This window comes from Scleropages formosus, chromosome 21 (assembly GCF_900964775.1).
Source record: "Scleropages formosus chromosome 21, fSclFor1.1, whole genome shotgun sequence".
NCBI classification, from domain to species: domain Eukaryota; kingdom Metazoa; phylum Chordata; class Actinopteri; order Osteoglossiformes; family Osteoglossidae; genus Scleropages; species Scleropages formosus.
Genome location: NC_041826.1, coordinates 8,614,788 through 8,641,155, shown reverse-complemented (window position 1 = coordinate 8,641,155; position 26,368 = coordinate 8,614,788). Strand labels below are relative to the sequence as shown.

General features: G+C 42.9%; 1 protein-coding gene, 1 non-coding gene and 1 pseudogene across 3 annotated transcripts in view; all 3 read right to left on the bottom strand.

Annotated features, from left to right (window-relative positions):
* Positions 1-527: 527 nt before the first annotated feature.
* LOC108920253 (acetylcholine receptor subunit alpha-like) lies at positions 528-9,872 on the bottom strand (annotated as a pseudogene).
* Positions 7,799-7,871, bottom strand: trnam-cau (transfer RNA methionine (anticodon CAU)). Its single transcript has one exon. It is a non-coding gene; the product is annotated as a tRNA-Met (tRNA).
* A 1,852-nt stretch (positions 9,873-11,724) lies between the features above and the next one.
* The window catches only part of chn1 (chimerin 1), a 33,410-nt gene continuing 18,766 nt past the window's right edge, over positions 11,725-26,368 (bottom strand). For both annotated transcript variants that reach the window (XM_029247241.1, XM_029247242.1), the window contains exons 8-14: positions 19,922-19,999; positions 18,387-18,471; positions 14,896-15,069; positions 14,580-14,657; positions 13,784-13,921; positions 12,651-12,756; positions 11,725-12,471 (exon numbers count right to left, since the gene is read on the bottom strand). In XM_029247241.1, coding sequence (XP_029103074.1) covers positions 12,300-12,471; positions 12,651-12,756; positions 13,784-13,921; positions 14,580-14,657; positions 14,896-15,069; positions 18,387-18,471; positions 19,922-19,999 — 831 coding nt within the window. In that variant the 3' untranslated portion in view covers positions 11,725-12,299. The remainder of the gene's footprint in view (positions 12,472-12,650; positions 12,757-13,783; positions 13,922-14,579; positions 14,658-14,895; positions 15,070-18,386; positions 18,472-19,921; positions 20,000-26,368) is intronic.

Sequence of the window (26,368 nt, the reverse complement as noted above, 5' to 3'; positions counted from 1 at the left end):
TGAGAGAGCAGGACACTTCAGATGTCAGGTTGAGAGAAGGGCTGGAGCACATGGAAGGAGGCCTTGCTGGGGTCCTGGTATGAAAGGAGGGAGGGATTGTGAAGAATTTTCTGGTGATGGCATTGATTTTGTCTGACAAGTTGAAGATGAAGAAACTGTAAGAATTATTACTGGATGCTGTAATCTGTTGTGATTTCTTTTTTATAGCTTCAACAGCAGAGTCCTTAACTTCAAGTTAACAGTCAACAACTTCAAGTAACTTTGATTGCTGCGTGTAAAATTAACGGGCCACTATAACTTAATTTGTGTGACCCACAATAAGTAAAGTATAAACCGTAATCTCAGCTCCAATATTTTGCTCAGCAGTACCACAGCAGTGCTCATGCTTACAAGTGCATGCCCTTAACTACACTGTGCTACTTACTGACCTACACTACATCTACTTGAGTGAATAATGCAAGTGAACCGTGACCCCAGTGTCATCACATAATATGGCTGCCCCATTTCAGGCAGGGCTCAGAGGCGGCCTAGCCCTGTGCATTGAGCTCAAGGAGGCGGCCAACAAACACACTCATGGTACCAATGATGCACACGGCCACAAAGACACACAGCAGTATGTGATCTAGCACCGTTGCAACAAACCTCTATTCCTCAGCAGCCTGGTAAGAAGAGAGTCAAAGAGGGAGATGACAGGAGAAGCTCACTTAAAAAGGAACAGCCAGAGAACTCTACTGAAAGACAGCTATCACACTGTCAGCCTACATGTGGACCCAGGATATGGACAACAAACAGTTTGCAGTTTCACTATGCAACATTACAAGTTTAAAATAAAATTACAGGAAGAAAACTTATAGTTACCAATAATGCTATAAAAAATATTTCATTAAAGTGAAAAAAATCATAATCCCATAATTCTAATCAGCTGTATAGATTCTTACATTGTTGGCGTTCTCATCAGACTTTATGGTTTCGGTGATGTATTTGACGCCATTGATCGCGCTACACACATCAGGGTTCCTGGTCAAGGGGGAGTGGAAGGGGATAGGGGCAGGGGTGGGTTTGCCAGAAATGTCTGAGATGTCAACACTGGTGGCAAGAAGCTGTTTCTTCTGCTTCACTTTGGAGGGGCGCTTCATGGTGGAGAAGATCATGATTTTGGGGATGGTGACAATGAAAACCTGCAACACAGGATCAACAGGAGAATTCACAGACTCAGCTCAAGTACACAGTGAAGACCTGTTCTTCACAGGAATTTCAATTAAAAAGCTATAAAAAATGTAAGTCAAATCAACTAGCTTTCATTTGTTTATTGAAACTAGTGTTTTCACAAACAAATAGTACTCGACAAAGAGAAGAAAGATACATATGATGTACGAACAATAGATGGCAGTACTGACACAGACATGTTCCATAAAAGCATTGGCGTCCGAAGGCTGTCTTGGGTAATGCAGACAGTAAGGACATAAGTAAAAAATACAAATTTATTTTCATAAAAATAGAAAAAGTAATAAATATGCCTACTGTAGTACTATAACTTTCATTTTATCACATGATAATACAAATATAGACACATATACTTGAAAACACATCATACTTAAATAAATTACAATAGAATACATATCTTTTTCAGATTAAGATTCAGTGTTTCACTTCCCGTGATTTTAAACGTGCAGCCTCTAGATCAGTTCATAATAAGATGCTGCAAAAAAAAGGCTGGATACTCCTGCTTTAAAGCTCAAGTATTAACCTACATACACTTTCAGAATAATACATGCATTCTGGCCATTTTATTAAGATACCAAATCCAAGATGAGGGGGTGCGGTGGCGCAGTGGGTTGGACCGCAGTCCTGCTCTCCGGTGGGTCTGGGGTTCGAGTCCCGCTTGGGGTGCCTTGCGACAGACTGGCGTCCTGTCCTGGGTGTGTCCCCTCCCCCTCCGGCCTTACGCCCTGTGTTGACGGGTAGGCTCCAGTTCCCCGTGACCCTGTATGGGACAAGCGGTTCTGAAAATGTGTGTGTGTGTGTGTGTGTGTGTGTGTGTGTGTGTGTGTGTACCAAATCCAATAATAAATCCTAACTAAAACTATACTTAGTCAAATAGCTATTGTATGTATGTCCTAATAACAAAAGTCCCTCATCTGACTCTCTTCTGTTGTTTCTAATTGTTTGGCTGTTCACTTCATCTAAATGAAAGTTAAAAGTTATATCATTACAGAGGCTTACACTCCTGTGTAGAAGTGGTTCAAAACAAAGTAAATACTTCAGAAATGAAGTACTGATGTGCTCCTGGGCTGCAGTCCATGGTGAAGACAGTGTAAGCAGTGGCAACCTGAGAGACTTTTTTAGTCATCCCTCCCAGTCTTTACAGAAGCCCCACCAGCAAGCTCACCTTGCGTACCCACTGTGGCATGGTGTGGGTGCTGGGGGTGCGGTGGTGGATGCTGATGAGCACAACAGCGCTGATAATGGAGGTGATGACGAACACCATAGTAAAGAGCATGTACTTTCCGATGAGCGGCACAGCACCGGAGGCGGACGGGATGAGCTCCACAATAACCAGCAGGAACACGGTGAGGGCAGCAGCACGGAGATGCCGAGTGTCATCCTCTCACCTGGGGAAAGCAAAAATAAACACTGCTTGAGAGAATACAGCACCAAAAATATTTCATGTAGAAAATGACCAGATGTCAACATCCTTGGTAAGGCACAAGACATGTCAGACACCAAAATCCATCTGACAGACTCTGTACACATATACTACATATCAATACTACAGTATGATCGGTACTGACAAATTAAATATGTCACACTGTACTGGAATAAATGAACAAAACAGATGAGCCGCTCAGCAGCACATAAATCTAAACTGGCCTCCAAACATACAGCATGCATAAGACAAGTGACATATTCAGCGCTAGACTAGGAAATTCACGCTGATGTCAGACACAGGTCACACGACCCAGGACAAACGTATGTATTGATTTTCTCTGAATCACGATTCAAGGACTGATCGTGTGTTAAAACTTAAAATAAGCACAGCGGTTTAAAAATACAGGGGTCATGTCATCAGTGTTCTCTATGTAACCATAGCCAGCTGAGCACCGAAGACACGGAAGCGAGATCTGGATCGTAAAGTTTCCTTCGCAGTTCGGTCTCGGCGTGCGTGCACATACTCTATGTGTACGTATGGTTTAAGCAAACATTCTTTGCCTGTCAGCATACACGAAAAACTCTTTCCACTGCCCACAGTGCCAGTAAACAGCCGACCACCGGGAGCAAATCCCACGAACGCACAGCACTCGGAACTATTTAATTGAAAGTGTCTTTTAGATCAATACACTCTGAAAGCAGGTAGTTCTGCGTGCCCTGCCACACACGGTGTGGAAGAGCAGCGCTCCTTTTCCCGGATGTTCTGCAGTCCTCGGGGACCTCAGAGCATTTATCGCCTCACTAGTGAGGCTCCATGGCTTCAAACCACCACTTGGATGAAACTGCGGAGCAAAATGCGAGGACGTAATCTTGATAATCGATCATCCCTCCCCTCCTTCTTACATAGAGAGCCGCTCCTCACGTTTGTGAATGGACGCTGATTCAGATGGGCACAGAAAGGACACGCAGAGAGCAATGCCATTCCCCTTCCTGCGGCCAGCGGTCAGCTGGGGCCTGCAGGCCATCTGGAGGTGCTGTGTCATAACACTGTTGTTCCCCTCTGATGCCTCCCTGATGCTGTTCAGGTGTCCACCAAAGTCCTGTGATGTGAGCACTCCATACTATGGGCCTCCTGATGCTATAGTAAAATGACAGCGAGGAACACAGGCACATCGCCAGTGGCAGAGCTGTGGGGCGTCCCTCTCGTTAGAGAAAAGGAATCAAGGGATCATATGAGATGAAGAGGACCCGGCAAAGCGTGCCCAGAAATCACCTCCTCCCATCAGTCACTTTTACGCTCACTAAGACACACACAGGCAGACTGATGCACACACATGCGCGTGGGCTTTGATCTCCCTAATGAGAGAGGGAAAACGAGGAGCACTCCCATCCAAGACAAGGCCCCCTGCACCAGAGCCCATCCACGGTGGCAGACGGGCCAAGAAGAGTCAACCAAAGATGTTTAATAGATGAAGAGATGGGCAGTTCCTAGACGCACCCCACAGCGGGCGGTGCCATAATGAAGCTGGGTGGACTGTGGCAGAAGGCCCGATCCAGACGGGATCACTCCGCGGGACCATTCAGGCTGCCAGTCTGCACTCTTGAGCTACTGTCTTCATGTTCCTCATGAGTGTGCTGCAGAACTGTTCTCCTGGATGATTTTTACACTCAGATTGACCATTTGATTACGGAACTATTTGGTTGTATTTAAAGTATTTCTTAAGACCAACATGATGCCTCACAATATGCTATCAGTTATTATTATTAACTGCTCCATAATCTTGCCATCTGTCATGACGACCTCTATATTTCCTATCAAATCTATGTGCAATTACTCGTATAACGTCTGTGGGAAAAAACAGCAGTCTTGGACAACTGACAGGAAGAGTCCACAGTCTCACGTGTGCATCTGGAACTCTTTATCTGCTGTGCAGTGCACTTCTGTTTACTCTGCATTATAAATTGCTTTGGAGATTTTTAAAGCATCTGCTAAACAAACGAATGTAAATGTCATGTAAATACGAGAAGGTTGGGTACCAGAGTCAGTAGGTAAGTAGAACACCAGGCCAATGAGGAAAGAGAAGAGCACGCAGGGGATGATGACGTTCACAGTGAAGTAGAGCGGAAGGCGTAGCATGACAAAGTGGTAGGTGATATCCAGGTATGGTCTGTTGAGGCAGCAGGCATAGTACACCCAGTGCTTCCAACTCCGATAGTCCATCATCACCCACTCGCCACTCTCCGTGAAGCTGCTCTAGTCAGGCCGATCACTGTCCTAGTTGAGACAAGATGGAGAAAACACCGTAAGGTCACACGATGGGCCCAATAAGACTCACTTATCTGCAGAAGCCATTTTTTCCTTGAGGGGATCTGATCCTGCTAGTATTGAGAAGTCAGTGGGTAGAAGAGGTATATAGACAACCTCAGCACCACCATCACCTCTACCGGAAGCTGTACAGGAAAATAGAGAAGAACAGACACCAAAATCATGATGTGCACCACAGTGCTGTGCGTTTCACACAATACCAGCTCAGCTTTCTAGACGTTGTCAGTTTAGCTCCATTAAGATGTCAGTAAACAGAGACCCTCATCGGAGTGTAAGTGAATTTGTTACCGGATTCCACATTCATAACATATACGGCACAGTGATCTCACAGTAGCTCTTGAATATGGCAGGTGGATTCCACGTGATCATGCCTGTATGCTCCAGCAGCACCTTGGTCTCGTGCACGATGGCAAAGTCCCCATTTGCACTGTGGGGAAGAACACGCACCTTGTTACCGCCGACACCTGCGGCCACATGGTCCAACCTCCACACAGGCCAACCAACCACGGGCAGCTGCTGGTGGGGGTTGCCATGCCTGCGGGTTGGTTGTCGAGGAGATGCAGCTATGTGTCAGAAGCAAGATATGGCCTGTGGAAGACCTGTGATCTGGAGGCCCACTTTAGCCTGAGCACCAATGCTATCTCAGTGCTCTCCTCAAGCACATCTGAGTGGAGTCACATGTGCGGAAAATGTCATCAGTGATGATTTCTGACTCTTTGTGATAGCCCCGGGCCTCATCACATCAATGACATTCAACAGCCATGTGAAATGAGGAAGCGTGGCCTGATTCTTACTTGTTATAGAGAACAATGTCAGGATGCCAAATGTCAGTGGATGGTACTCTGATCTTTCTAATTCCTCCAAAATCATCTGGGTTTCATTGCAAGTTGATGTCTTTCCACTGCTGATATACAGAACAAAAGAGAAATGGTAATATGCAATCTTAATACATACAAAACAATAGCCATGAGGTTAAACAATAAATGAAAAATCTACAAATAAAATTATCCTCCAAATTAAGAGAAAATTATCATAATCTAATTCAGTAGCCTTGAATATAGGTCACTTTCAAAGCACTGCTGCCTTGTGGGTTTATCTTAAAGCTCCAAATCCAAATATCCAGCATTAGAATTACAGATGTACGTTTAGGCACTCCCTCCTGGATCACAGGACACTGGACAAAAGTATTTAACCCAAATTGCTCCAGAAAAACAAACAGCTATGTAAATTTGCATAGTTATTCACATAAAAGCATCAGCTAAGCAATGGAAATCTAATTCCAACATCAGCAGCCATACAGACCTGCTTAATTCGCACATTGCTAGTGACAATCTCATTGACTTCATCCTGTCAAGGAAGGGAAAACATTAAGGTTAAAAGTGTGGTGAAAGACGGTGGAGATGAGGGAGCACACGAGGTGTGGCACATCACCCAACTCGTACCACGTTGACGAGCTGGATGAGCTGCAAGCCCACAGTCACCACCACTGCTTCCTTGGAGTGACTGACGGGACGGGCCACCTTGTTATATCCCTTAAACAAGGTCTTGAATAGCCGGGATTCATCCTCTGAGCCCCATGAAGAACCTACAGAACACATCGCATAATTCAAAACGTCCTGCAGTGCAACTCCTTGCAAATTTCAACACAGACATTCAAATCAAAATGTTTACTGCACCTTCGTTTAGGGTTAGCAAAGCCTGAATTACTGTGTTGGTACAAATGGGTTCATGTGACATGTTCGTGTGAACGTGGCCGTGAACTCTCATTGCATTTAAACTGGAAATCGCTCTGGTTGCACTCACGAAAAATACAGAACGGAGAAACACAGGACTGACACCGAGCTGCGGCGCAGCCTCCATCTGTGCATGAATTGTTAGAGGAATTGAAGGAAAGCAGGAGCCCAAGGCCACCAGTCCATCACTGAGCTTTCATGCGGTTATTCATTGAGGATTAATATCAATCTTCACTAGATCTGACACAACAACAGTGGTCCTGGGTATAAACACTGGCTATGATGGAAGAGAGCAGCTGAGTGCATAACTGAGATTGTGCAAAGGGAAAGTCACATCACAACGTCAGCTCCAAAAGAAAAATATAGGCCAAATGTGACTTGTTGCCGCAGGGAATGACAGCAGGTTATTTCAGATTCGAGAGAAAGATCATTGATAGATAGATAAATCATTGATCATATCCTCACTCTGGTCCACAGGTTTGACCAAAACATGTTGAAATCCCCGTCAAGTGTCTGTTCTCAGATCACAGCCTTCCTTCCTAAGTTTGAAGCAGCATCATGAGATTAAAACTCTAATGGAAATGGGAACAAAGTGTATTTATTTCCAGAACATTTCCCTGCTTAAGCACAGATCATGATCTGAAAAAAAAAATCTACATCTTTTTTTTTAAGAAAATGTCCTGGTTATAATGCCAATGATTAACGATCGCAGAAACAAGTCTCGTACATGATGATGTATTTATTTATTGACTCGGTTCCTGTACTCCTTTTATTTTTATGAGGGTTTTTTCGCAAAAATGATTGATTGCAGTGCCGTACACTCACACAGTGTTGTTTCAGAGAAGTGTAGAGAAATACTCTGGTCCAGAGTCTGGACTAGACTAGTCTAGAGTAGAGCGGGAGACCCGAAGGCTGAAGAGAAGCTCTTGACTCCGACTCAAACAGTCTTAGCTGACAAGGAGTGAAGGCGCCAGCGCAACGTCCGAACTCCCCTCCATGCCACCGCCCTGTACAGTCTGCAGCCGTCGCCTCTCGAGTCAAATATCATATATGCACCGCGCTCTGAAAATATGTGCAAAACATAGACCTCTGCCCCGTGTGAGGATCGAACTCACGACCTTCAGATTATGAGACTGACGCGCTACCTACTGCGCTAACGAGGCGGATTCGGTAAATGACTTCTTTGTACGTCTGATATATCTGTGAGGCTACGGATTGTTCGAAATTATTACCATATGAAAGTCGTGTTGTATTCTTTGGCAAAATTTTAATGTATTCCAGCTCACAACCTCACAACCTTTCAGTGATGAAATTCTTCGTAAATATACATAAACAAAAGCGGATATTAAACTTAAAGTGGACTCTCACGACAGGAAGCGAAACGTTACACAGCAAAGTACAAGCTATATAAATAATGTATTGAATACTGTGCATTGCAAAGTTAAGAAGTCTATTTTAAATCGTTTCCCCACAACAAAAGCGACTAAGATTGAGTGAGTTTTCACTACAGTAACATTGTCCAATTGAAATTCGGATGGTCACTATGTGTTTGGTTGTTTGCCCAATTACAGTCCGCATTGGCGCGCTAATATTACAAGACCTGTCCAATGAAAATACTCATCACAGCACGCGGGTCCCGCGAAAAGAGTCGCGAGGCGCAATCCTCGCGCTGATGCTGCCGAGTTATTATTGCCAGTACTGTGTAAAATGGTGAAGAAGGGATAAGGAAAAAGAACACGAGTTGATAAGTATTGTTTTTTTTCTGAATGTATTTTACTCGAGCGTGTCTTTGCTTAACATCATGTTTTAAAGCCGGTAGTTGATGCAGCACGTACACTACATTATTCGTCATCATCAAAAAGACACTAATTTGGAATAGTTATTTCCAGTGTTATTTGAAAAAAAGTGCTGGACAGCATCAGCAGCGACTGGATAGAGTCAATCTTTGAAATCACTGCTTTCCGTCGGGCGAAATCCTTGCTGGACAGCGCCGCGTCCATCTTCAGTGATTGGGCACAGCCTGTCTTTAAAAAATGGAGTCGGTGTAGGTGATTGGATGCGACAGATGTTGGAAAGATGGAATCGCTGGCACTGATTGGTCAGTTCATATTTGAGCGAGGAAAGCTGGGCTGCTACTGGCCTTATGGTTTGCGGAGCACTTGTGGCCTGAAGGAGGGTATAATTGACCCCTTCTTAAGGATATTATAATATAATCTCCGATTGCACATTGAGTTAAAAATTCCGTTGGTTTTCGCTACAAAGAATTATTAGCTAGCTAACAAAATTTAGTCTCACGCTAATTTATCTAGAAACTGGATGCACAGACTAAGCAAGTGGCTGATGATGGAAAATGTATGGAAAGCATCTTCAGTGTCGGTAATAAATTATTTATCATGGACATCATACATTTTTGTGATGTTTTTCAGTGCAAAATACATTCTATCATCTTTTCTCAATGGACGCTGCACATACCACTCCTGCCTATGCCAGTGTTAAATTGAGACTGGAGATGAAAAAAGCTCTTGGTGATATTCTGCAGTATTTACAAATGCAATTAACGGTGGGGCACAAAGATGGTTTTTCTGTGACCTCTTTTTCGTCAGTTGTGGGAAACAATGGAAGCCAAGGATTTCACAACACAATCTGAATTGGTTTTTCCCAGGGTTTAAGTGAACCCATTCCAGAGGTGGCCCATATTACTCGGTATTATTAAAAATTCATTGAAACATCTAGTGTGTGCTTAATAATAATGGTAACTTCAATACGTTTTTCCATTTTTGTCTAAACAATAAGAAAGAACAGGCACTGCACATCTCCCCTGTTCCCATAGGACTTGGCATGTCACACCTGCCCTTCCTGTTTGAGGCCTGATGGGACTCGGCAGCTCAATTTCTCCCTCGCCGCCATTCGTTCAATCAGCTAGTCGCTCACCCATCAAGCTCATCCATCAAATTTAGCAAGGGCAACCCCAGTGATTGCCGAATCCCCCGCCCTCCTTGAACCGCTATCCAACCCCCTTTCCAACAGAAACAGGCCAAGGCCAGAGCCACGGAGCTGTACCGTATGCCCAGATTACGCCCCGTGGGTCCTTGAGAAAAGCCCCGATTCTTCAACTCCACAGGAGCCCTGTGCTCGCCATTGGATTCCACCTCTTTCGGCAACATCGTCAGTTATGTTTCATTCAGAAGGAGCTCTCTGCATCAGCCAAAACTGTGCCCAGCAGGAAAACATCAGTATCTTCTTTTTGTGCCGGCAATCTAGATGTGACTGATGTGGCAGCTGCATGGCATCTGTCAGTGATGCCAATGTCCTAGGAAACCCTCTCAGAAGGGCTTCTGTTTGACCGTATGTCATAAATATTCCACCTGAGATTAAAGACTTGTATGACTAATTGAATAAACACATTTTAATACATTTTAATTGAAAAAGCCAACATCCTGGGGCTCTCCTTTTGTGTGTGTCCCTACAGGGAAAAATAAATTAAAACGTTGTGCCTTTCAAAAAGTATGACTGACATGTTTTAACTTTTAAAGTTATTGTAAACAAATGTACAAATTTAAGAATAAACTTCAGTCAGGTTAAAAAAGTGTTAAATTGTGTAACAGTGAAAACACAGTTAAACATATTTTTACATTTAAGAATATAGGTCAGCATACCCATAAATGAAAATTATTGTACTGATCCGAAAACTGTTGAAATAAATGGCTCTGTATTGTAACTGAAGGGCTTGAAGTTACTTGATGTAGATGAAGGAGATTTTGTAATGACATTTATGTAGCAGTAGTTTGAAATTCTGCTGTCTATTTAGTGCGCTGAGCAGTCAGAACTATTAGGAATGCGTGACGATTCCAGGCTTACCACAACAGCCGTGACCCATTTCCTTTGTGGCAGTGCGAATCATTTATGAGGGAAATACGTTAGATCTCTAGAACAGAAACAGATGAGAAAGTCTGAGATCTGGAGCAGTTCCTCAGTGTCATTTGAGGACTGAGGTGTGCAAAGTCAATTGAGTGTGGTGGCAATAATGCTTTCATTTAGTAGTTCCAGGTTCAGCAGCTTGCACGGGCAGATCTGTTTTCTTTTGTACGTCCCTGTCTCAAGGCATGCATTTTTAACATGCACGTTCCAGTGCTGAGCAAATTAAATACATCATCGTGGAGTAAACTGATAAACATGTTTCATCTCCCATTCCTGATTGCTTGTAGAAGTGTACATATTTGAAAAGGGGGAAAAAAAATTACCACCTTAACTTAGATTTTCTAAATGATTGCTAGAATTTATATAAAAACAAATATTAAAATATTTATAAATATGAAAGTATTTATAAGGGTATTTTGCCAAAATGATTGCATAAAAACAACCTACCTTTTATGGTAGTAGAACCTGGTGCAGGACATGCAAATCCTACAGATTAAGTTAGTTAAGTAGGGCTTGGGGTAATATCACTAAAACCAGCGGTCAAAACTGGCTTTGGCACGGTGTGAAAAACGTTTGGAAGCGTATGCAAAAATCCATGGGGACGTATCAGGTCGCAGTGTGGGCATATGACAAACAATGCCAGTTCAAGAGTATACACTAGTGGTAGCATGATGTCACAAGTTTGTGTGCATCTCAGAGTGAGTCCTTTACTTAGGGCTCAATGCAATGCAAATGGCCAGTGCAAACATACACATGAACGTTCAACTTTGGTAATAGCTGTTCTTAGGCAAACGAATAAGGTTGTGTCCGAAACAACCACACGTTGAATTTAATGCCTTGTGGTGGAGTCACTCAATGTGTGTGCGCATTTTAAACCATATGTTATCAGTTTTTGACCAGATGTTACTGCACATTGATGAATGCTATTCCAGCCTAATGCTTGTAATCATTCTTTTGATGCATTATAGAAAAGGCAGAAGCAAAAACTGTTCTTTTGAAAGCCAGGTTTAATAAATTAATATACCCATGCGCAAAATCAAATTGAAAAAAAATTACCAACAAAACATGAACCAAACATTTACAATTTCAGCGCAAAAAATTTGAAGGCCAAATATTTCAGGGAAAAAAAAAAAAAAAACAGATTCCTTAAATTATGTTAGAAAGCGGCTGTAAAGTCCAGCTAAATAAGTACTGTGTATAAAAAAAAAAAAGTCTGGAATCTTCACAAAGGTATAAAAAAAATACAGTATTCTATTTCACATATAGGTATATAGTGTTTCACAAAAACAACTGGGCTACAATGAGCTACATCCACAGGACAATGAAAGCAGAGCCACAATGCTTTAGACTGCAAAAATGCTAAACTCATGCTGGATACTCCCTAGAAGACTATCCAAGAAAGACACTCCGCCAATTTTAGTCCTGAAACAACCCCCGACAAAAATGGGGAGGCAAACATGCAAAACTTAATTTTAAGGTACATAATCCACACCCATCAAAAGGGGAAGAAAAAGGTATTTACAGTACTGGTCCATCGGGAGTGAGAAAAAGATGTACAATGATAAAAATGTTCCTTCATATTCAAGCCTTTTACACAAAAAATGCAAGACAGCATCAAGCTGCTAGATATCAAAATGTGATTCCTTCATTTGCTATGTTGAATTGATCCCTTTTCAGAACAAAATGTCCTCATTTTTGATGAGCGACTCCACCACTTGCCGTTGGTAGCGGATGTCATTCAGTGCTGTCATGGCATCCAAGTCTGGGGCACGCATGAGGGTGGGACCGAAGACAATGCCCAGGTTCTCCGCGTTCATCAGGTTGTCCTTCTCATGCTGGGTCACCCTGTAGACAGGAGGTCTGAATTATTGAGCTACATGGAAAGAGCTGCATCCCTCTCACCCAGCCTGTGAATTCGAATGGTTACAATGGATATTGTAATGCACTCCTCACCTCTGAGGTTTCTACACTAGAGTGTGTAGTGACCTGAAAAGACTTAATGTGTGTGCATGAGTCACATTTACCTCTTCAAGTGAGCCATGAGATATCTCAGTGTTTCACAGTGTGCAGGCGGCAGGAGCTTCAAGGCCTCATGCAGGGCCTCCAGCCGCTCATCAGTGTCCGTCAGCTCTGTAACCGCACACAAAGAAACATTTGTTAAGGCTAAGCAAACTAACTCCTTGTGGGCGATTTCTGTGTTGTAACAAACTAAAAATGCCATTTAGCCTGTACATTTTTCATATTTATTTAGCTGACTTTTCTCCAAAAGGATTTACAATGCTAAATTTGTGTATTAAGCTACTTATCATGATTTACCCATTTATACAGCTGGGTAATTTTTACTGGAGAAATTCACAGTAAGTACCATGATAAAAGGTACTATAACAGGAGAGGGGTTTCAAACCCACATCCTCCAAGTGGAAGATGGTAGCTCCAACTATTAAGCTACCTGCTAAGTTCCCTTGTTCCTCAGCCCTGACTTTTAAAGCCAGTGTTAGGACATAACATGAGCTTCTCTAAAAATGAAAGTACATAAATTAATGTATTATTATAATCAGTCACTCTGCACACGCTTATGTGTAAAACCACGTCATTTCCTGTCTAAACCTAACCCAAACCCTGGCCCTCTGACACTGTCACATCTTAAGGAGGAAAGGACTTGTCATCAGTTTAAAGTGACCAGAAACATGAAAGTACTGCTAAAACAATATCTTTTTACATTCATAAGATTGAGGTTTGACTCCAGCAGAGGACATCAGAATAACTGGAATTTTGAAAGCAGCTTTCAAAGGTAGTCTGATGGTAGGCAGAAAGGCGCTGCTTTGTGTTTATGAGCGTTCATTACAGGACACACCAAAACCGTGCTCGTTGAGCTCCGCAGCTTCAAAGCAAGCAATTCATCCGAGTGGAAAGAACCCCTTATTCCTCAGCTGACAGTACTTCTCAGAAGACACAGGAAGGGCTAGGGAATTCCTCACTGTGTGCCATGTGCAGACATCAGTGCTCTATCCTTTTGTAAACACTGAGAGCACCCATATTTGTGCTTACATTCCAAAATGTGGCATATTACTGGATAAGCAATGAGTTCACTTTATAACCTACACATGGCCTAATTTCTTTTTCTCTTGCACACACAGACAAATAATTTAATACTCACTTGCAGCCTCAATGAATCTGGGGTAGGCATCATATGTGATGACAGGAATCGGTAAATCCCTAAAGTACAGTTTAAGTGCACCAGTGATGATATTAATATCTTCATAAACATTCACAGAGATATCTGCCTTCTCACCATCTGCAAAAAGACAAAAAGGAACAGAATTAGCGTGATAGGAAGGTCCTTTGACTGAAGCTGGCTGTCACATCAGGGGAAAAGGGCCCAGTGCTGAATGACTCAGTGGGTACATCTCCCTGTCAGTTAAGGGCCCCCTATGCACAAGATAGCCGGCCCCCAGATTGGTCTCCACCACTGCTGGCCCAGATGTTGATTCAATGCAGAATGTGGCCTAGTTCTGCTCTGGGTTCCCATATCACAGAGCTGCCGTTGGGGAATCACTGGCAAGTTGCCCTACCCCCAACGCCAACATACTGTCCCAGGCAGACTCATCTCACTGGAGCTACTTCCCTTTTAACGCCATTACCGAGGCTCCCAGAAATCAAGTTTGGAGGCCATTCAAAAGTGAATTTATCAGCTAGATAGTTGTGCCAAACTTAGGCCATATTCTATAATGTGCTGTGCCATACAACTCCTGTGTAACTCAAGAATCCTGCAAATCACGTTAAAGATAGATAATATCATGATGTGTGTCCTTCCCCTATTTATGTCAAAGCAACACCCATTAGGATTTAGATGAACTACATACGTACCTAATAAAAAGATTGAAATGATACATATATGCTTAATTTTTAGTGGAAAATTGAAAAACATTCAACTAAAGAGATGAAAAATATACCTCTGTCAAACGCCAACTTGACATCTTCAATTAAATCACTGAATCCTGATACTCTGTACAGCCCCTCAGACTTCAGACCTTTATAGGAAGGAGGGAAAGTCATGGTCACATAACTAATAGTAAAGGGATAATTCAGCACAGCTTCCATTACCAGTGCTTGCATGCCAGTGTGCCATGATGTTTAATTTAGAAGGGGAAAAAAAAAGGGGGGGCTTCTGAACTGAAGACAATGACAACAGATCAACACGGCAATGATGCAAACAGCCAATTTACAGAAGTAACTCCTGGTGGTCTGTGTTCCTCCTGGGCTGCTCACCTCGTGACTCGATCTCACGAATGCACATGTCTACCACCATGGGCCTCTTGGTGTTATGGGCCTTTACCAGGGTGGTCAGGTCACAGCTGTACACTTTCTTCACATGCTTCAGGTCTGGCTTACAGTCATCAGGAACCACCTTGGAGCACTGCTTATGGACATTCAAACCACAGTCTGGAGAAAAGGAGGGGGAGGAAAGGCAGCAATCAATAAAATTCCATTATCCAAAGAAAATGTCTCATACACTGTTCAACGGAATACATTCATTATTCATTTTCCCTGCTTATAGCAGACCCTTTCTGAATGACTTAATCTTACTATTTAGCCATTTTAACAATGAAATATTTCACTAAAATAATTTTGCATCAAGTAACTTGGTTAACTATAATTATAATAGATGCTCTATGGTTATATATTGATCTTTTAATGCAACTCCAATTTTATTTATACATTAAATGTTCTTTGACAATTGATAATGTAAATTCTATTTTCTGTAAGAAATAAAACATGAAAAGCCAAATCAAATATAAAAGCTGGACATGCGTTTAAGTATATAAGGTTATATCAAAGGGAAATTCCATTCTTCAAATGCTATTATTGCCTCTGACTTCGGGGATGGCTCGTTTCCTTTTAAAAAGTCTCCTTGATCGATATTTGCCCTCACGGTGGCCTTGAACACTACACCACTCATAAGCAAGCAGTGACATCACTTCCTGGTGTGCTGCCAGCCCAGTGTCACCTTGAAAAGGCCAGCAGCGAATGGCTTGGAGAGGCAACCACGAAGCACTGCCTCATTCAAAGCTCAATACTTCATGTTTATTCATTACAGCAACGGCTGTAGAAATGCCTGCGAAAGGAACACTGAACCAAGGCACAGCATAATTAGCTTATCAGATACCTAACACTGGGCCATTCTGAATTTAAAGGCAATGTTTCAAACATGTTCATGGACAGATATATTATCTAAAATTTAAAAATAAATAAATGCCAACATTACTGCAACAATGGAGCCATACAAAACTACTAGATACTTGAGTTTTGTTCCTGCTAAAAATAATTACATAAGATATTTTAAAGTGTTTTTTTAATAAATAAAATCTTTTACAAAATTGCCATTTCCTTTTCCATTTTTGATTTCTACATCTATTACCATAACGCATTCTAAGTGTGTCCCACTTTAGGTGCCTGTGGTTCTGAGACTGGGGCTACACTTTTACGCCTGAGCGCAGTGTTGGGTGGCCAGCACATGTAGCAGAACCTTATGGGAAGGGGAAAGCCTACTGGCGGCAGAGCGCGTAAAGACAATGCACGCTGATGCCGTGTGCCGCACCCCCCCCCCATGCCCCACTGCTGGAGGCTACACAAGACCCAGTTTCCCTGTTCTAAATCCAAACAACAGCTATTCATGACCAAGATGGACTTGTTTTGGAAAGTTTTTTTTTTTAAACAGTTAGAAAATACAGATGTGCTCCCTTTCTTAAATATAAAATGGCTACCTTTAAAAAAAACTGAACATTTTTGTTATAACTTGAACTGTAAAACTGAAAACACTTTAGAAGTTAACCTTTGTATGTTTTTTTTTTTTTTTTTTTTTTTAATACTGAGAAATAACACGTTCAGTCTCTGAACAACTGCCCACCAAGGCTCTTTAAGTTAGAGCCCAGACATCCAGCTCATAGTACGTAACACTGGAAATGACATTGGACTGACAGCAGAGGTTTCAGAGGATGCTGGTGAGCAATGGGCAGACAAGGCCCTTGATAGAAGGACGAGTAACAACGGACTCCCCGCGGTGGCTCCGCAATGCAACGTTTCACTGTTTAACCTCAACTGAGCCATTATTTGTGGACTAAACACCACAGCGGGTTTGACCGATGGCTGTCGGCATTGTGACCAAAGGGATGGCATCAGGGTAGGGCTGCAGCGTGGGAGCAAGCAAGAATGCTTTGCCACAGGGTCCTGGCTCCGACGCATGTTAATGGAGGCAGGAGGAGCGCTTCTCCCCCCCCAGCCCCGAGCGCCCTCCTCATTAAAGAGACACGCCAGCTTTGTTTCTCTTCACAAACGCTCGGGCTGGGGGCACTCAGCGATGAGCACAAGTACCACAACATGCACTGGCAGACGCTTGCTTCGCCAGGGAGGGGGAAAAGGGGGCGAATTTTGGAATGCAAATTTATACATAAAAGACTCGTCTGTCCTAGATTCTGCAATCTAAAGGACTGGAAGGAAGTAAAACCACCTAGATCCTTCAGTCATGGTGTATATCAGAATATTTGTTGCTTTTCTACCCATCACATAAATAATTTACCATGAACACACGTGTACGACACTTTGTTCTATAAATAAAACACAATCCAAATGTCTGCTTTTACTGTGGTATTCTGATCTAATGCTTTCAAAGCATTAATGCACAAAAAATATCTGTAGTTGATGTGGTCTACCAGATTGACTGATTTAAATCTTCTGTATTTTCCATTTAAATCTATTCCTTAGCTATGCATAACTACCGTCATAGTTTGACAGTTTAATGAATGTAGTAAATGTTTTTTGTGCATAAATTTGAAAAACAAAAGTTTAAATATATTAAATGGAAGTAAATACTGAGTTGTATTAAGTGCTAAAAACTGATACATTTTTTTGAATCACTAAATCAGCTTGTTTCAAAGTATCTGCACATCTGTTTCATATTCCATGTCTTCATACAACCTTCTATACATAGCAGCGCAGCTATTAAAGTGCTAAACATACACAGGCACACACAATTTTCATTTTGCAAGCCAAACTGAACAAATGGCAAATACTATTGGGTCATGTAAACAATTTTAAAGTTTTAAAGTTGGTTCAGGGAAAAGAAAAATGGATAATAAATCCAGAAATTCTAACTGGAACTGTGGTATTCTGAATAAAGCAAAAGTGCTAAGAGCACAAGCAGATGCTTGTATGATATGCCACAGCACACTGAAGGCTTCACTGTGACAGTGGAGAACAGAACAGGATAAATCACTACGAGGCTATAAGTGTAGCTATAAGGATACAAACTGAAGGTCATCCACAAGGCACGTGGACCCAGCAGAAATAAATGTCAAACCACTGCATTTTATGAAAATGAAATGGTTTAATAATAACACTGTCAGATGCTTTTGTATGATTATTAAAGTGTTTATTTACCATTACAGGCCCTTGTGTACACTACTTTGGTTTTCAAAAAAAGAGGTTAACTCAGATCAGCTTTCTCTTCAACAATGACATCTCTATTGCGCCTGGTTTTACATCAGTATACTTATACTGCTAAATTTTAAGATGTGGCTATAATCACTGTGTAAATTCTATAAGTAGAATCCACTGTAAAACAATTACAGTGAAATGTAATACCTACCTAAACAAAAATTGCACAGTAAATTAAAAACATTTATACAAATGCGCTGTTAAGGAATGAGCAGCTAGTATGTAACTCAAAGATCTGTGTGTATACAGGGTGTAAACATATGTACCTGCACATTTGACTCCCTGAGCAATCAGTCCCCACATGAAATTGGCACAGTATTCACACCAGTGGGGCCCCCGAAATGTGTGCACCTGCAGGAGAAACAGGAGAAAGGAAACAGACGAGTGAGAGAGTCATTTACTGGATGGACAGACAACTGCTCCCAAATGTCGTAAACGAGCCAGATTGTTGGATTATCCTACAGAGATAAGAGCCGTTGCAGCAGTCAAATCAGCCTGGATGTTAATCCACTCAAACTATTAGTGGGCCAGGGGTGTAACATTCTGACGCTTTTGGGAGGGGGGCCTCCGCCACACTGCACTAGGGTCTGAGGGGGTGGGTTGTCATGGTGATCCGCTATGGTAAGATCAAGCAGAGCCCCTCTCTGCCAGGTAATAGCCCAGCCAATCAGGAGTGGCACAGCCAGCCTACCCAGGTACAGGAAAACCGGACTGTGTAGTCTTCATGGCCAAAGGAAAACAGTAGCACACACCTGAGCCCAGCTGTTTTAGGCCATTCGCTCTGCCCAGTCAAACCAAGCAATAGTCACAAAAGACAGAGGCAGCTGTTAAACAACAAAATCAGAACGAGTGATGGCTAAAAATAGAAGTTTAAAAAGGTGAATAATTAAACCTCAGTGGTGCTTAGAAAAGACAGACTGTTAGCAAGTCTCCATCTACAACCCTGTGAGCCCTTGTTGTAAATCAAATTGGGGGGGGCCCTTCAGAGAACAACCAAACACTTATTTGGTTCTTAATCTAAGGGCACAATAAACGACTCCTTAGAAACAAAGCACCAGTCACTGACCCTAGCTGCCAAGTTTACAGTTTGTCATTAAAGTTTCTTTGCCTCCATCTAACACAGATGCTCTGTTTGTAGTAACTATATGACAATGACATTCTTCAACATTTCTGTAAGTAAATATCATGTGCACCGTCTATGCCTTATGTTTACTTTGGAGTCTGGAGCAAGCAGCCCTTTGGGGAAGATTACAGTGAAAGAGCTGAAATGTGTGAAAGACCCATAAAATGGTGATCAGGGAGTCTGCAGTAAGCCAGCAGGGAGTGGGGGGAGGCTGTTTCTGCTCATGTCAGCACTCGGGGGGGCACAGGGCTCCTCTACACACCACTCCATTAAGCAAGCCAGTGCGAAGCAGCACACGCAGACAGAAGGCAAATAGGGACACTCTCCTCCATGAGGACCCCCTCCTTACTGCCATAATCTCCCCCATCTGCTGCCCGAGTGAGCAAGAGGCACTCGACAAGAAGCGTTTTACAAGCCTTCACTGTACAGACCCAAACATAAGAATCACAACACAGGCGTGTGGGTGTGCACACAGACACACAGTCAAATCAAAAAGATACATATGTAGAAAACACACAAAACACACGCAGACTGCTGTCAGCAGACATTCTTTGACTGTAACAATGTGACCAAGACCCCTGGTGAGTCACTGTTTAACTGGAGTGTGTTGGGAACAGGGGTGAGCGTACACAATGAACAGACACGATAGACAACACGAAGGAGGCAGAGACTCCTTACCTTGAAGTTGTGCACTTTCTCATACTTGGGTGTACGGTCGTTCTCCTTCAGTGTCGCTCGGCGGACCAGCGAGGTGAGCTGTGAATAGGCAAACAGTTTGAGAGGCTGCCAGAGTGTGGAGGGTGGTTTCTGAGGGCCCACGCGGACCCCCAGGGCTGCTGCCAGCATGTCCTGCTGCCCACTCTCCTGCTTGTTCTTTTGCACCAGGGTCCTGCTACCCTTCAGGGCCGAACACGACTCCCTGGATGGCATGGCCCTCGGAACCTCGCAGAGCTCAACGGGGAGCTGGATCGAATGGAAGTCTGTGGTGCTGAGTCCCAGTGACAACAGGAGGGCAAAGCAGCGTGGACCGACCCCTCGCGCAGAGCTAGCCTATGCTGTGCGCTGCTTCCATCATTGTCTCAAGGACTGGTGCCACAAAAAAAAAAGCAAGCCAATAAGACTAGGCACCCCCAAAATTGAAACAAGGCTCCTGTTACTGTCTGGAGTATTTCTACACTCCTTACAAAAAAAGTACAAACATCAAAAGCTAGCAGTAAGCGTCACGCATCCTCTGAGTCCAGGGCTGGAGAGACGCAGTGAAATGAGCCTGTGCTGTTTGTGTGCAGTTGGGTGACCTCCTTCTCAGTGCATCTATATGCACATAAACCAAGCGGTGTTAATCCTGTCCTTCCTGCATAGAGGCGATACTCTCTCTCTGGAACATAGACAGTTCTGAGAGTGGAGGCTTCACAACCGGGGGAGGAGGCAGGGAGGTGGAGCTAAAACACAGCCGGTCCGGATGAGGACAGGTCACATTCAACGGGCAGCCAACCAATCAGGGAAAGGCTTGCCAAGCCTTTTCGGCTTCTAAACACCCCACCCCCAGTCAGCAAGCCTTTTACAGGCAGACGGATGGATGGAGCGGATGGAGAGGGAGGCAGCGGAACGAGAGTGGGAAGAGCGTGAGTGGTGAATGAGTCATGCATCATCACTCGGTTCTCTGCTGCTTTACAGAAATGGCATTAGCAGTCACTGCTAAGGATCACAAAGAAGCCTGTCCTTCACAGCAAAGAACCTGGCTGCAATAAAAACTCATTTTTCTATCCACAATTTTACTATCAAGCAATAAAATTTCAAATGTTAAAAATGACTAATAAAGTAAAATAACCTGGGAAAATGGCAATTAGCATTACTTGCTAATTTCTTTCTTCCCCATCTAGAAAGTCTTCTTCACCCTAAATATAAACCAACAGATGGACAGACTTCAATCTGTGACCAATACCCAATATTTAAAATAAGAAGGAAACTGGAGCGGCATTATGTAAAAGAAGCCCATTTTTATGTAAAACAGGAGCACATTTCACTCATTAGAGAGCCCAGGGGGGTGAAAGCCCATATGTTTTCTCTGTATGTAATTAAACCCTTTTAAGGCAATGGATTTTATTATCTTTTTCTGCCTACTCCTCGATTACATTTATAAAAAGTAATGTAAATGAATGTTAATTTTAAAGTAAATATTATATCAGACAATGGCAAGAATGATACTAATGATCACCTAATGCAATTTTAAAAAAAATTCTCCCAGGGACAGTCCTTAGTGGCTTTCAACAGTTCATCACATGTATTTTCATGGCTGGAACACCATACGCAATCATACAATAACCATGTGAAAATAGGCCACACTTCAGTGAAGCTCTACTTGATGCTCTCAGCGGGGCTCCAGTGCAAATTATTTACCTACCATCTACTGTAAGGCATCAAGCACAGGTCAATTAAACACCCTTGACACCACAGTGCACGTGCTGCGCAGAAAACGATGCAAGTGCCACCTACACCGGCAGCCAAATGCGATTTCCATACCCACACAGAGTGTGGTGTTAAGGACTCAGTTGGGAGAAGTTTCCTGTGACCACTGGCAAGAGTGCCACAGTAAAACCAAACTCTGGGCTCAAAGGCTGTGGGGGCTTCATCCATCCTGAAGGGAAGCCAGGACACTTGCTAAGGTATGGCGGCCGTGTGAGATGGAAAGAGTCGTCGAGCTCCAGAGCAAGAGACACAGCAGAGCCCCTTGCATTTGGCCAGTCCAGGAGGAGTACCTGCGAGAGGCGGATGAAAAGCACAGCCAAACTCTTTCATGCTGGTGGCATGTGCTCGGAGTCCTTCCTGCTGTTTGGCCCGATGCTCCGATTGGGCTCACAGGATGAGATTCACTTTGAACGCAGCGCTAATTGACACTGATTGATCTGCTCGTCTTTCAAACGGGTCCCTTGCTGAATTGGGCTCGAAACAACAAAAATACAGACAGATGCGATATGTCGTTAACTCACTTGTTTTGGTAAATGAGGGGTCTCTCTGAGAAACTAAGTACCTAATGGCTCCTTCTGTACACCTGCCACTTCTGGTCAGAAGTTCGTGGCAGAGAAGCGAGCTTCAGTTAGTCCCGTAAAAATAAATAAAAAATAGAAATGCTTTCTGAAGAATTTCTCCCAATGCTACTATTCTACATCCTTGGGGAAAAAAAAAGAAAATGTCATTAAATTTATAAATGGTTAAAGAGGAAAAAATGGGTTAAATATAACACACTGAGAATAGAACAGCTGCCATTAACAGTGGTTTAACATGGGTGTCAGGAATATGTCAGGGGATCACTGACTGGACAAGTTAGGTGGTTTAATATTCTCCAGATTGTGGTCTTTTGTCTGTTTCGATCTATTCACATTCTACTTTATGACCACTGAGTGGTAGCTTAACATTCACATTCCTATTTGGGATGAACAGTTTCTATACTGGTAAAATTTTTGTACTGGCAAAGGATTACATTTATTCATTTAGCTGATGCGTTTCCCCAAAGCGACTTACAGTGTTAATCTACCTACAGTTATTTACCCATTTATACAGCTGGGTAATTTTACTGGAGTGATTTAGGGTAAGTACCTTGCTCAAGGATACTGCAGCCAGAGGTGAGATTCAAACCTGGGAATTTGGGGCCTAACCACTATGCTGTCAGCTGCCCCAATTTTTTTAATCTGCTACCAGATGGATTTAAAAAAAGAAAAACATTAAAAAAAATCCACACATTTCAGATACACTATGCCTTTATATAAGGCAGCATTCTTAAATGAATCCCCGAACCTGCACGGCCAGAAAAGGAGTGTTGACTAGGACTGTGATACTCTCATCTTCAGTAGGGAAAGCCTAATTAGCTAGGATGTCCAGTTTCACTAAAAGTAAATGCCAGGCTTGAGAGAAATGGGGCAGTTACATTTATATACAAGTGTTGTGCTTCCACATTTGTAAAAGAAATGGATGGTTAACACGTATGTAATACTCAGAATAAATGAAAGACTTTTGGGAAAGCAGAATTAGCAGAGCACAATACCTCCACCATAATGAAACAGGTTCACTTTGCACAATGAGAAACTTTCCCTTGCCTCAGCTTGCTAGCATCGTAGGTGGCACATATTACATAATGTTATGTAACCCAAAAACTGCTTATTCACAGGCAGAGCTGGATCGTAGACCTGCTGGGTCCTTCAAAAACTGCAAACAGATCCATGCTGGCGACGGTGGTCTGACCCTGAGCCAGAGCTTGCGATGCACAGCAGACCTGCTTTGCAAGATTCGGAGGAATACTCCTGTGTGTATGTATGGGTCAGGAGAAGGATTCTTCCCGATAGACAGCGTAGCAGCAGTTGCACCCTCACCAGTCCCCTCCCTGCCTCCTGCTCTATAGCGCAGGACTGATGTAACACTGCAGGTATACACAGTCTTACATAAGGCAATCAGAAGATGGAAGAAGGAAAAAAGGAGTAATGTTCCTAAACAATGTGCGTTATCCACTTTCATACACATAATGAAACATGGGGCCCAAGCATGGACTCATAAGATACACTTTACTCGTATCCATCATAATCAAATACAATTTAAGCACAATATAACAAGCACACAATCAATAAACACTTGTTTTCTTTGTTTGCTACTTCACATTCAATCACTCAACCAGTCCAGTTCAATGCATCTGGCATTAACTCTTCCAAACCTTCTGTACCTGTGTTCTTTTCACATTTACTTGCTTAATTGGGTTTTAAATGTCCACTAAAGTATACATTCTCATAACTAATTTTACAGCAAGTTATGTAAAAGCAAAGTTGTTGACAAATTATAAGTTTACATGGAGAGCAGGACAAAAATATGCTGATGACTTTGGAAAGGCCAAAATGTCCAGTGAGTCATAACACACAGCTCCCACTTCTGAGCGAAACACAGCACAGGAGGGCAACTAGCACCGCCTACGTCCCTTCAGCGAAATATCAGTCCCCCGCTGGCAACTGTGGGGGATTTTCATTTTGGTTCTGCACCGGCCTCACATCTGTGCCTACTTTACCTAGCCGGACTAGTGTGTCTTGCCTTCCCTTACAGCGCAGGAGAAGGCCTGGAACAAATAAGGCAATGTTCTGACGTCAACAGAGGGTCCCTGGTGCTGCCTCTCCACAGTTACAAACAGTGGTGGGCTCACTATGGAAGTCAAAAAACCAAGTTCAAGAGGGCAAGCAGTGACAGGGGAATTAGGGAATGTGAAGTTTGCAAATGCCCTGTACAAACAGAAGTCTCTTCAACAAATCACAGCTCCCAGAAAACCTTTTCTGCATTACCCTCATTACACTGCACTCTCTAAAAACATTATTAGTATTATTAACAATTACCTGACACTTTTGTTCAATGTTACTTACAATAGCTACACACTACATCAAAAAAAAAAAAAAAAAAATAAAATTTACCCATTTATACAGTTGAGTCATTTGTACTTTAGCAGTTAATGGTATGTTTCTTGCTCAATGCTACTATAACAGGACAGAGAATTCAAACGCAGATTCTTAGATTGGAAGGTGACAGCTCTAAGCTGCCTGCTGCCCCGTATTACAGTTTCACACAGTATAATGATTTGTTAGGAAACGATTTCAGAGACTCAAGACAGAATTGGCATCAACAACACAAAAAATAAACTAATATCAGACAAGAACTTTTTAATAACAAAAACTGCAAACATAGCAACAGTGATATGACTGTATACAGCAGACAGGAACTGGAAGCAATGCACAGAGTCAACATTTGCAGACACTGCCAACAAATTAATGCACCATAGCTCATGTGGAAGGCACAAATAAAGGATGAGCCGCTTGTGCATCACTCGGCCAAAAGGAAACACGGAAGTGAGAGCACAGTCACAGCAAAGAGCCCAGAGAGCCACTAAAACTCGTCACAAGTTCGTTCAGACTCTCTGAGCCATGAAATGCAATAAAAAGCTTCCAAAGTGCCCTGAGCAAGAAGCAGCCTCACTCTTTAGAGCCAGGGGCTGTGCAAATGTTCACAGTTCCTTGTCTACACCAGACTGAGAAGCAAAGAGGAGGCCTCCTTCCCCAACAAACAGGACATAGAGCTGATTAGTATGCAAAGACACTCATTGTTCCAGGCTTAAGCCTTTCAAAAGCGTAGCGAAATGTCCTCGCTTCCCATCGTCCCAGCTGTTCGGTATGCGAAATAGTGCTTGTTGGATGGCAGTCACTGGAAGGACTGGCACTCTGGCGTGTCAGCATGGTGGGGGTTAACACACAGCCTTCAGTGGGCTGGCATTATGATGTGGTGCTGTACAGTACACCCTGTCCTTGTGTTAATACCTGCAGCAGGCAGCTTGCTGCAGCTCCATCGATCCAGTTACACAATTCCGCTGCATTACTGTTGCTCCCCCATACCAGGATGCTGCAGACACCTCTCCCAAAAGGTGACTGAGACACTGCATGAAGGCTACATCCCTCCCATGCCCTTACTTTGTTACTCATAGATTAGCGGTATAGTATTTGTCTAAGACATTACTGTGATGTCATCTCAGCCTACAGTTCTAAAATCCCTCAAAGCTCCTCTGAACCAACAACACTGAAGTGGTAATTAAACTCAAAAGGACTGAAAGAAATGGGCATATTGTAACCAATTTTGAACTGGAAGGCAAGTGAGATGAATGACGTCATGAGCTAGTTTAACGATCATGGAACAAGCAGAAGTGTTACTGAGGCCACTGGCAGTCAATGATTTTCCCTGCCTCTGGGAGTTCCTTGTGCTTGTGCAAGAGGGGCAGGCCTGTGGGGTGTGGCTCATCCCATTCGCTTGGGCTCCACTGGGTGCCATGCTACAGAGTGCTCACAGCAAACGCCATTAACAACTCCATTTAACTGTGCATTAGCAGCCGCAAAATGTGTCAAGCTTCCTGCACTTCCGGAGTTTCCATCGAGAATTGTCAGCTTCTGCACTTCATGATTAAAATACACAGGCAGACATGCAAATATTAAAATCCCATACTTTAGAGTACATCTCTGGGGTATTATGGAATCTCCAGTCAAATGTGCCATTCAGAAATCAATAGCAAAAATGCACCATAAAAATTGAGTAGTTTTAAAAACAAACATTTGCGCA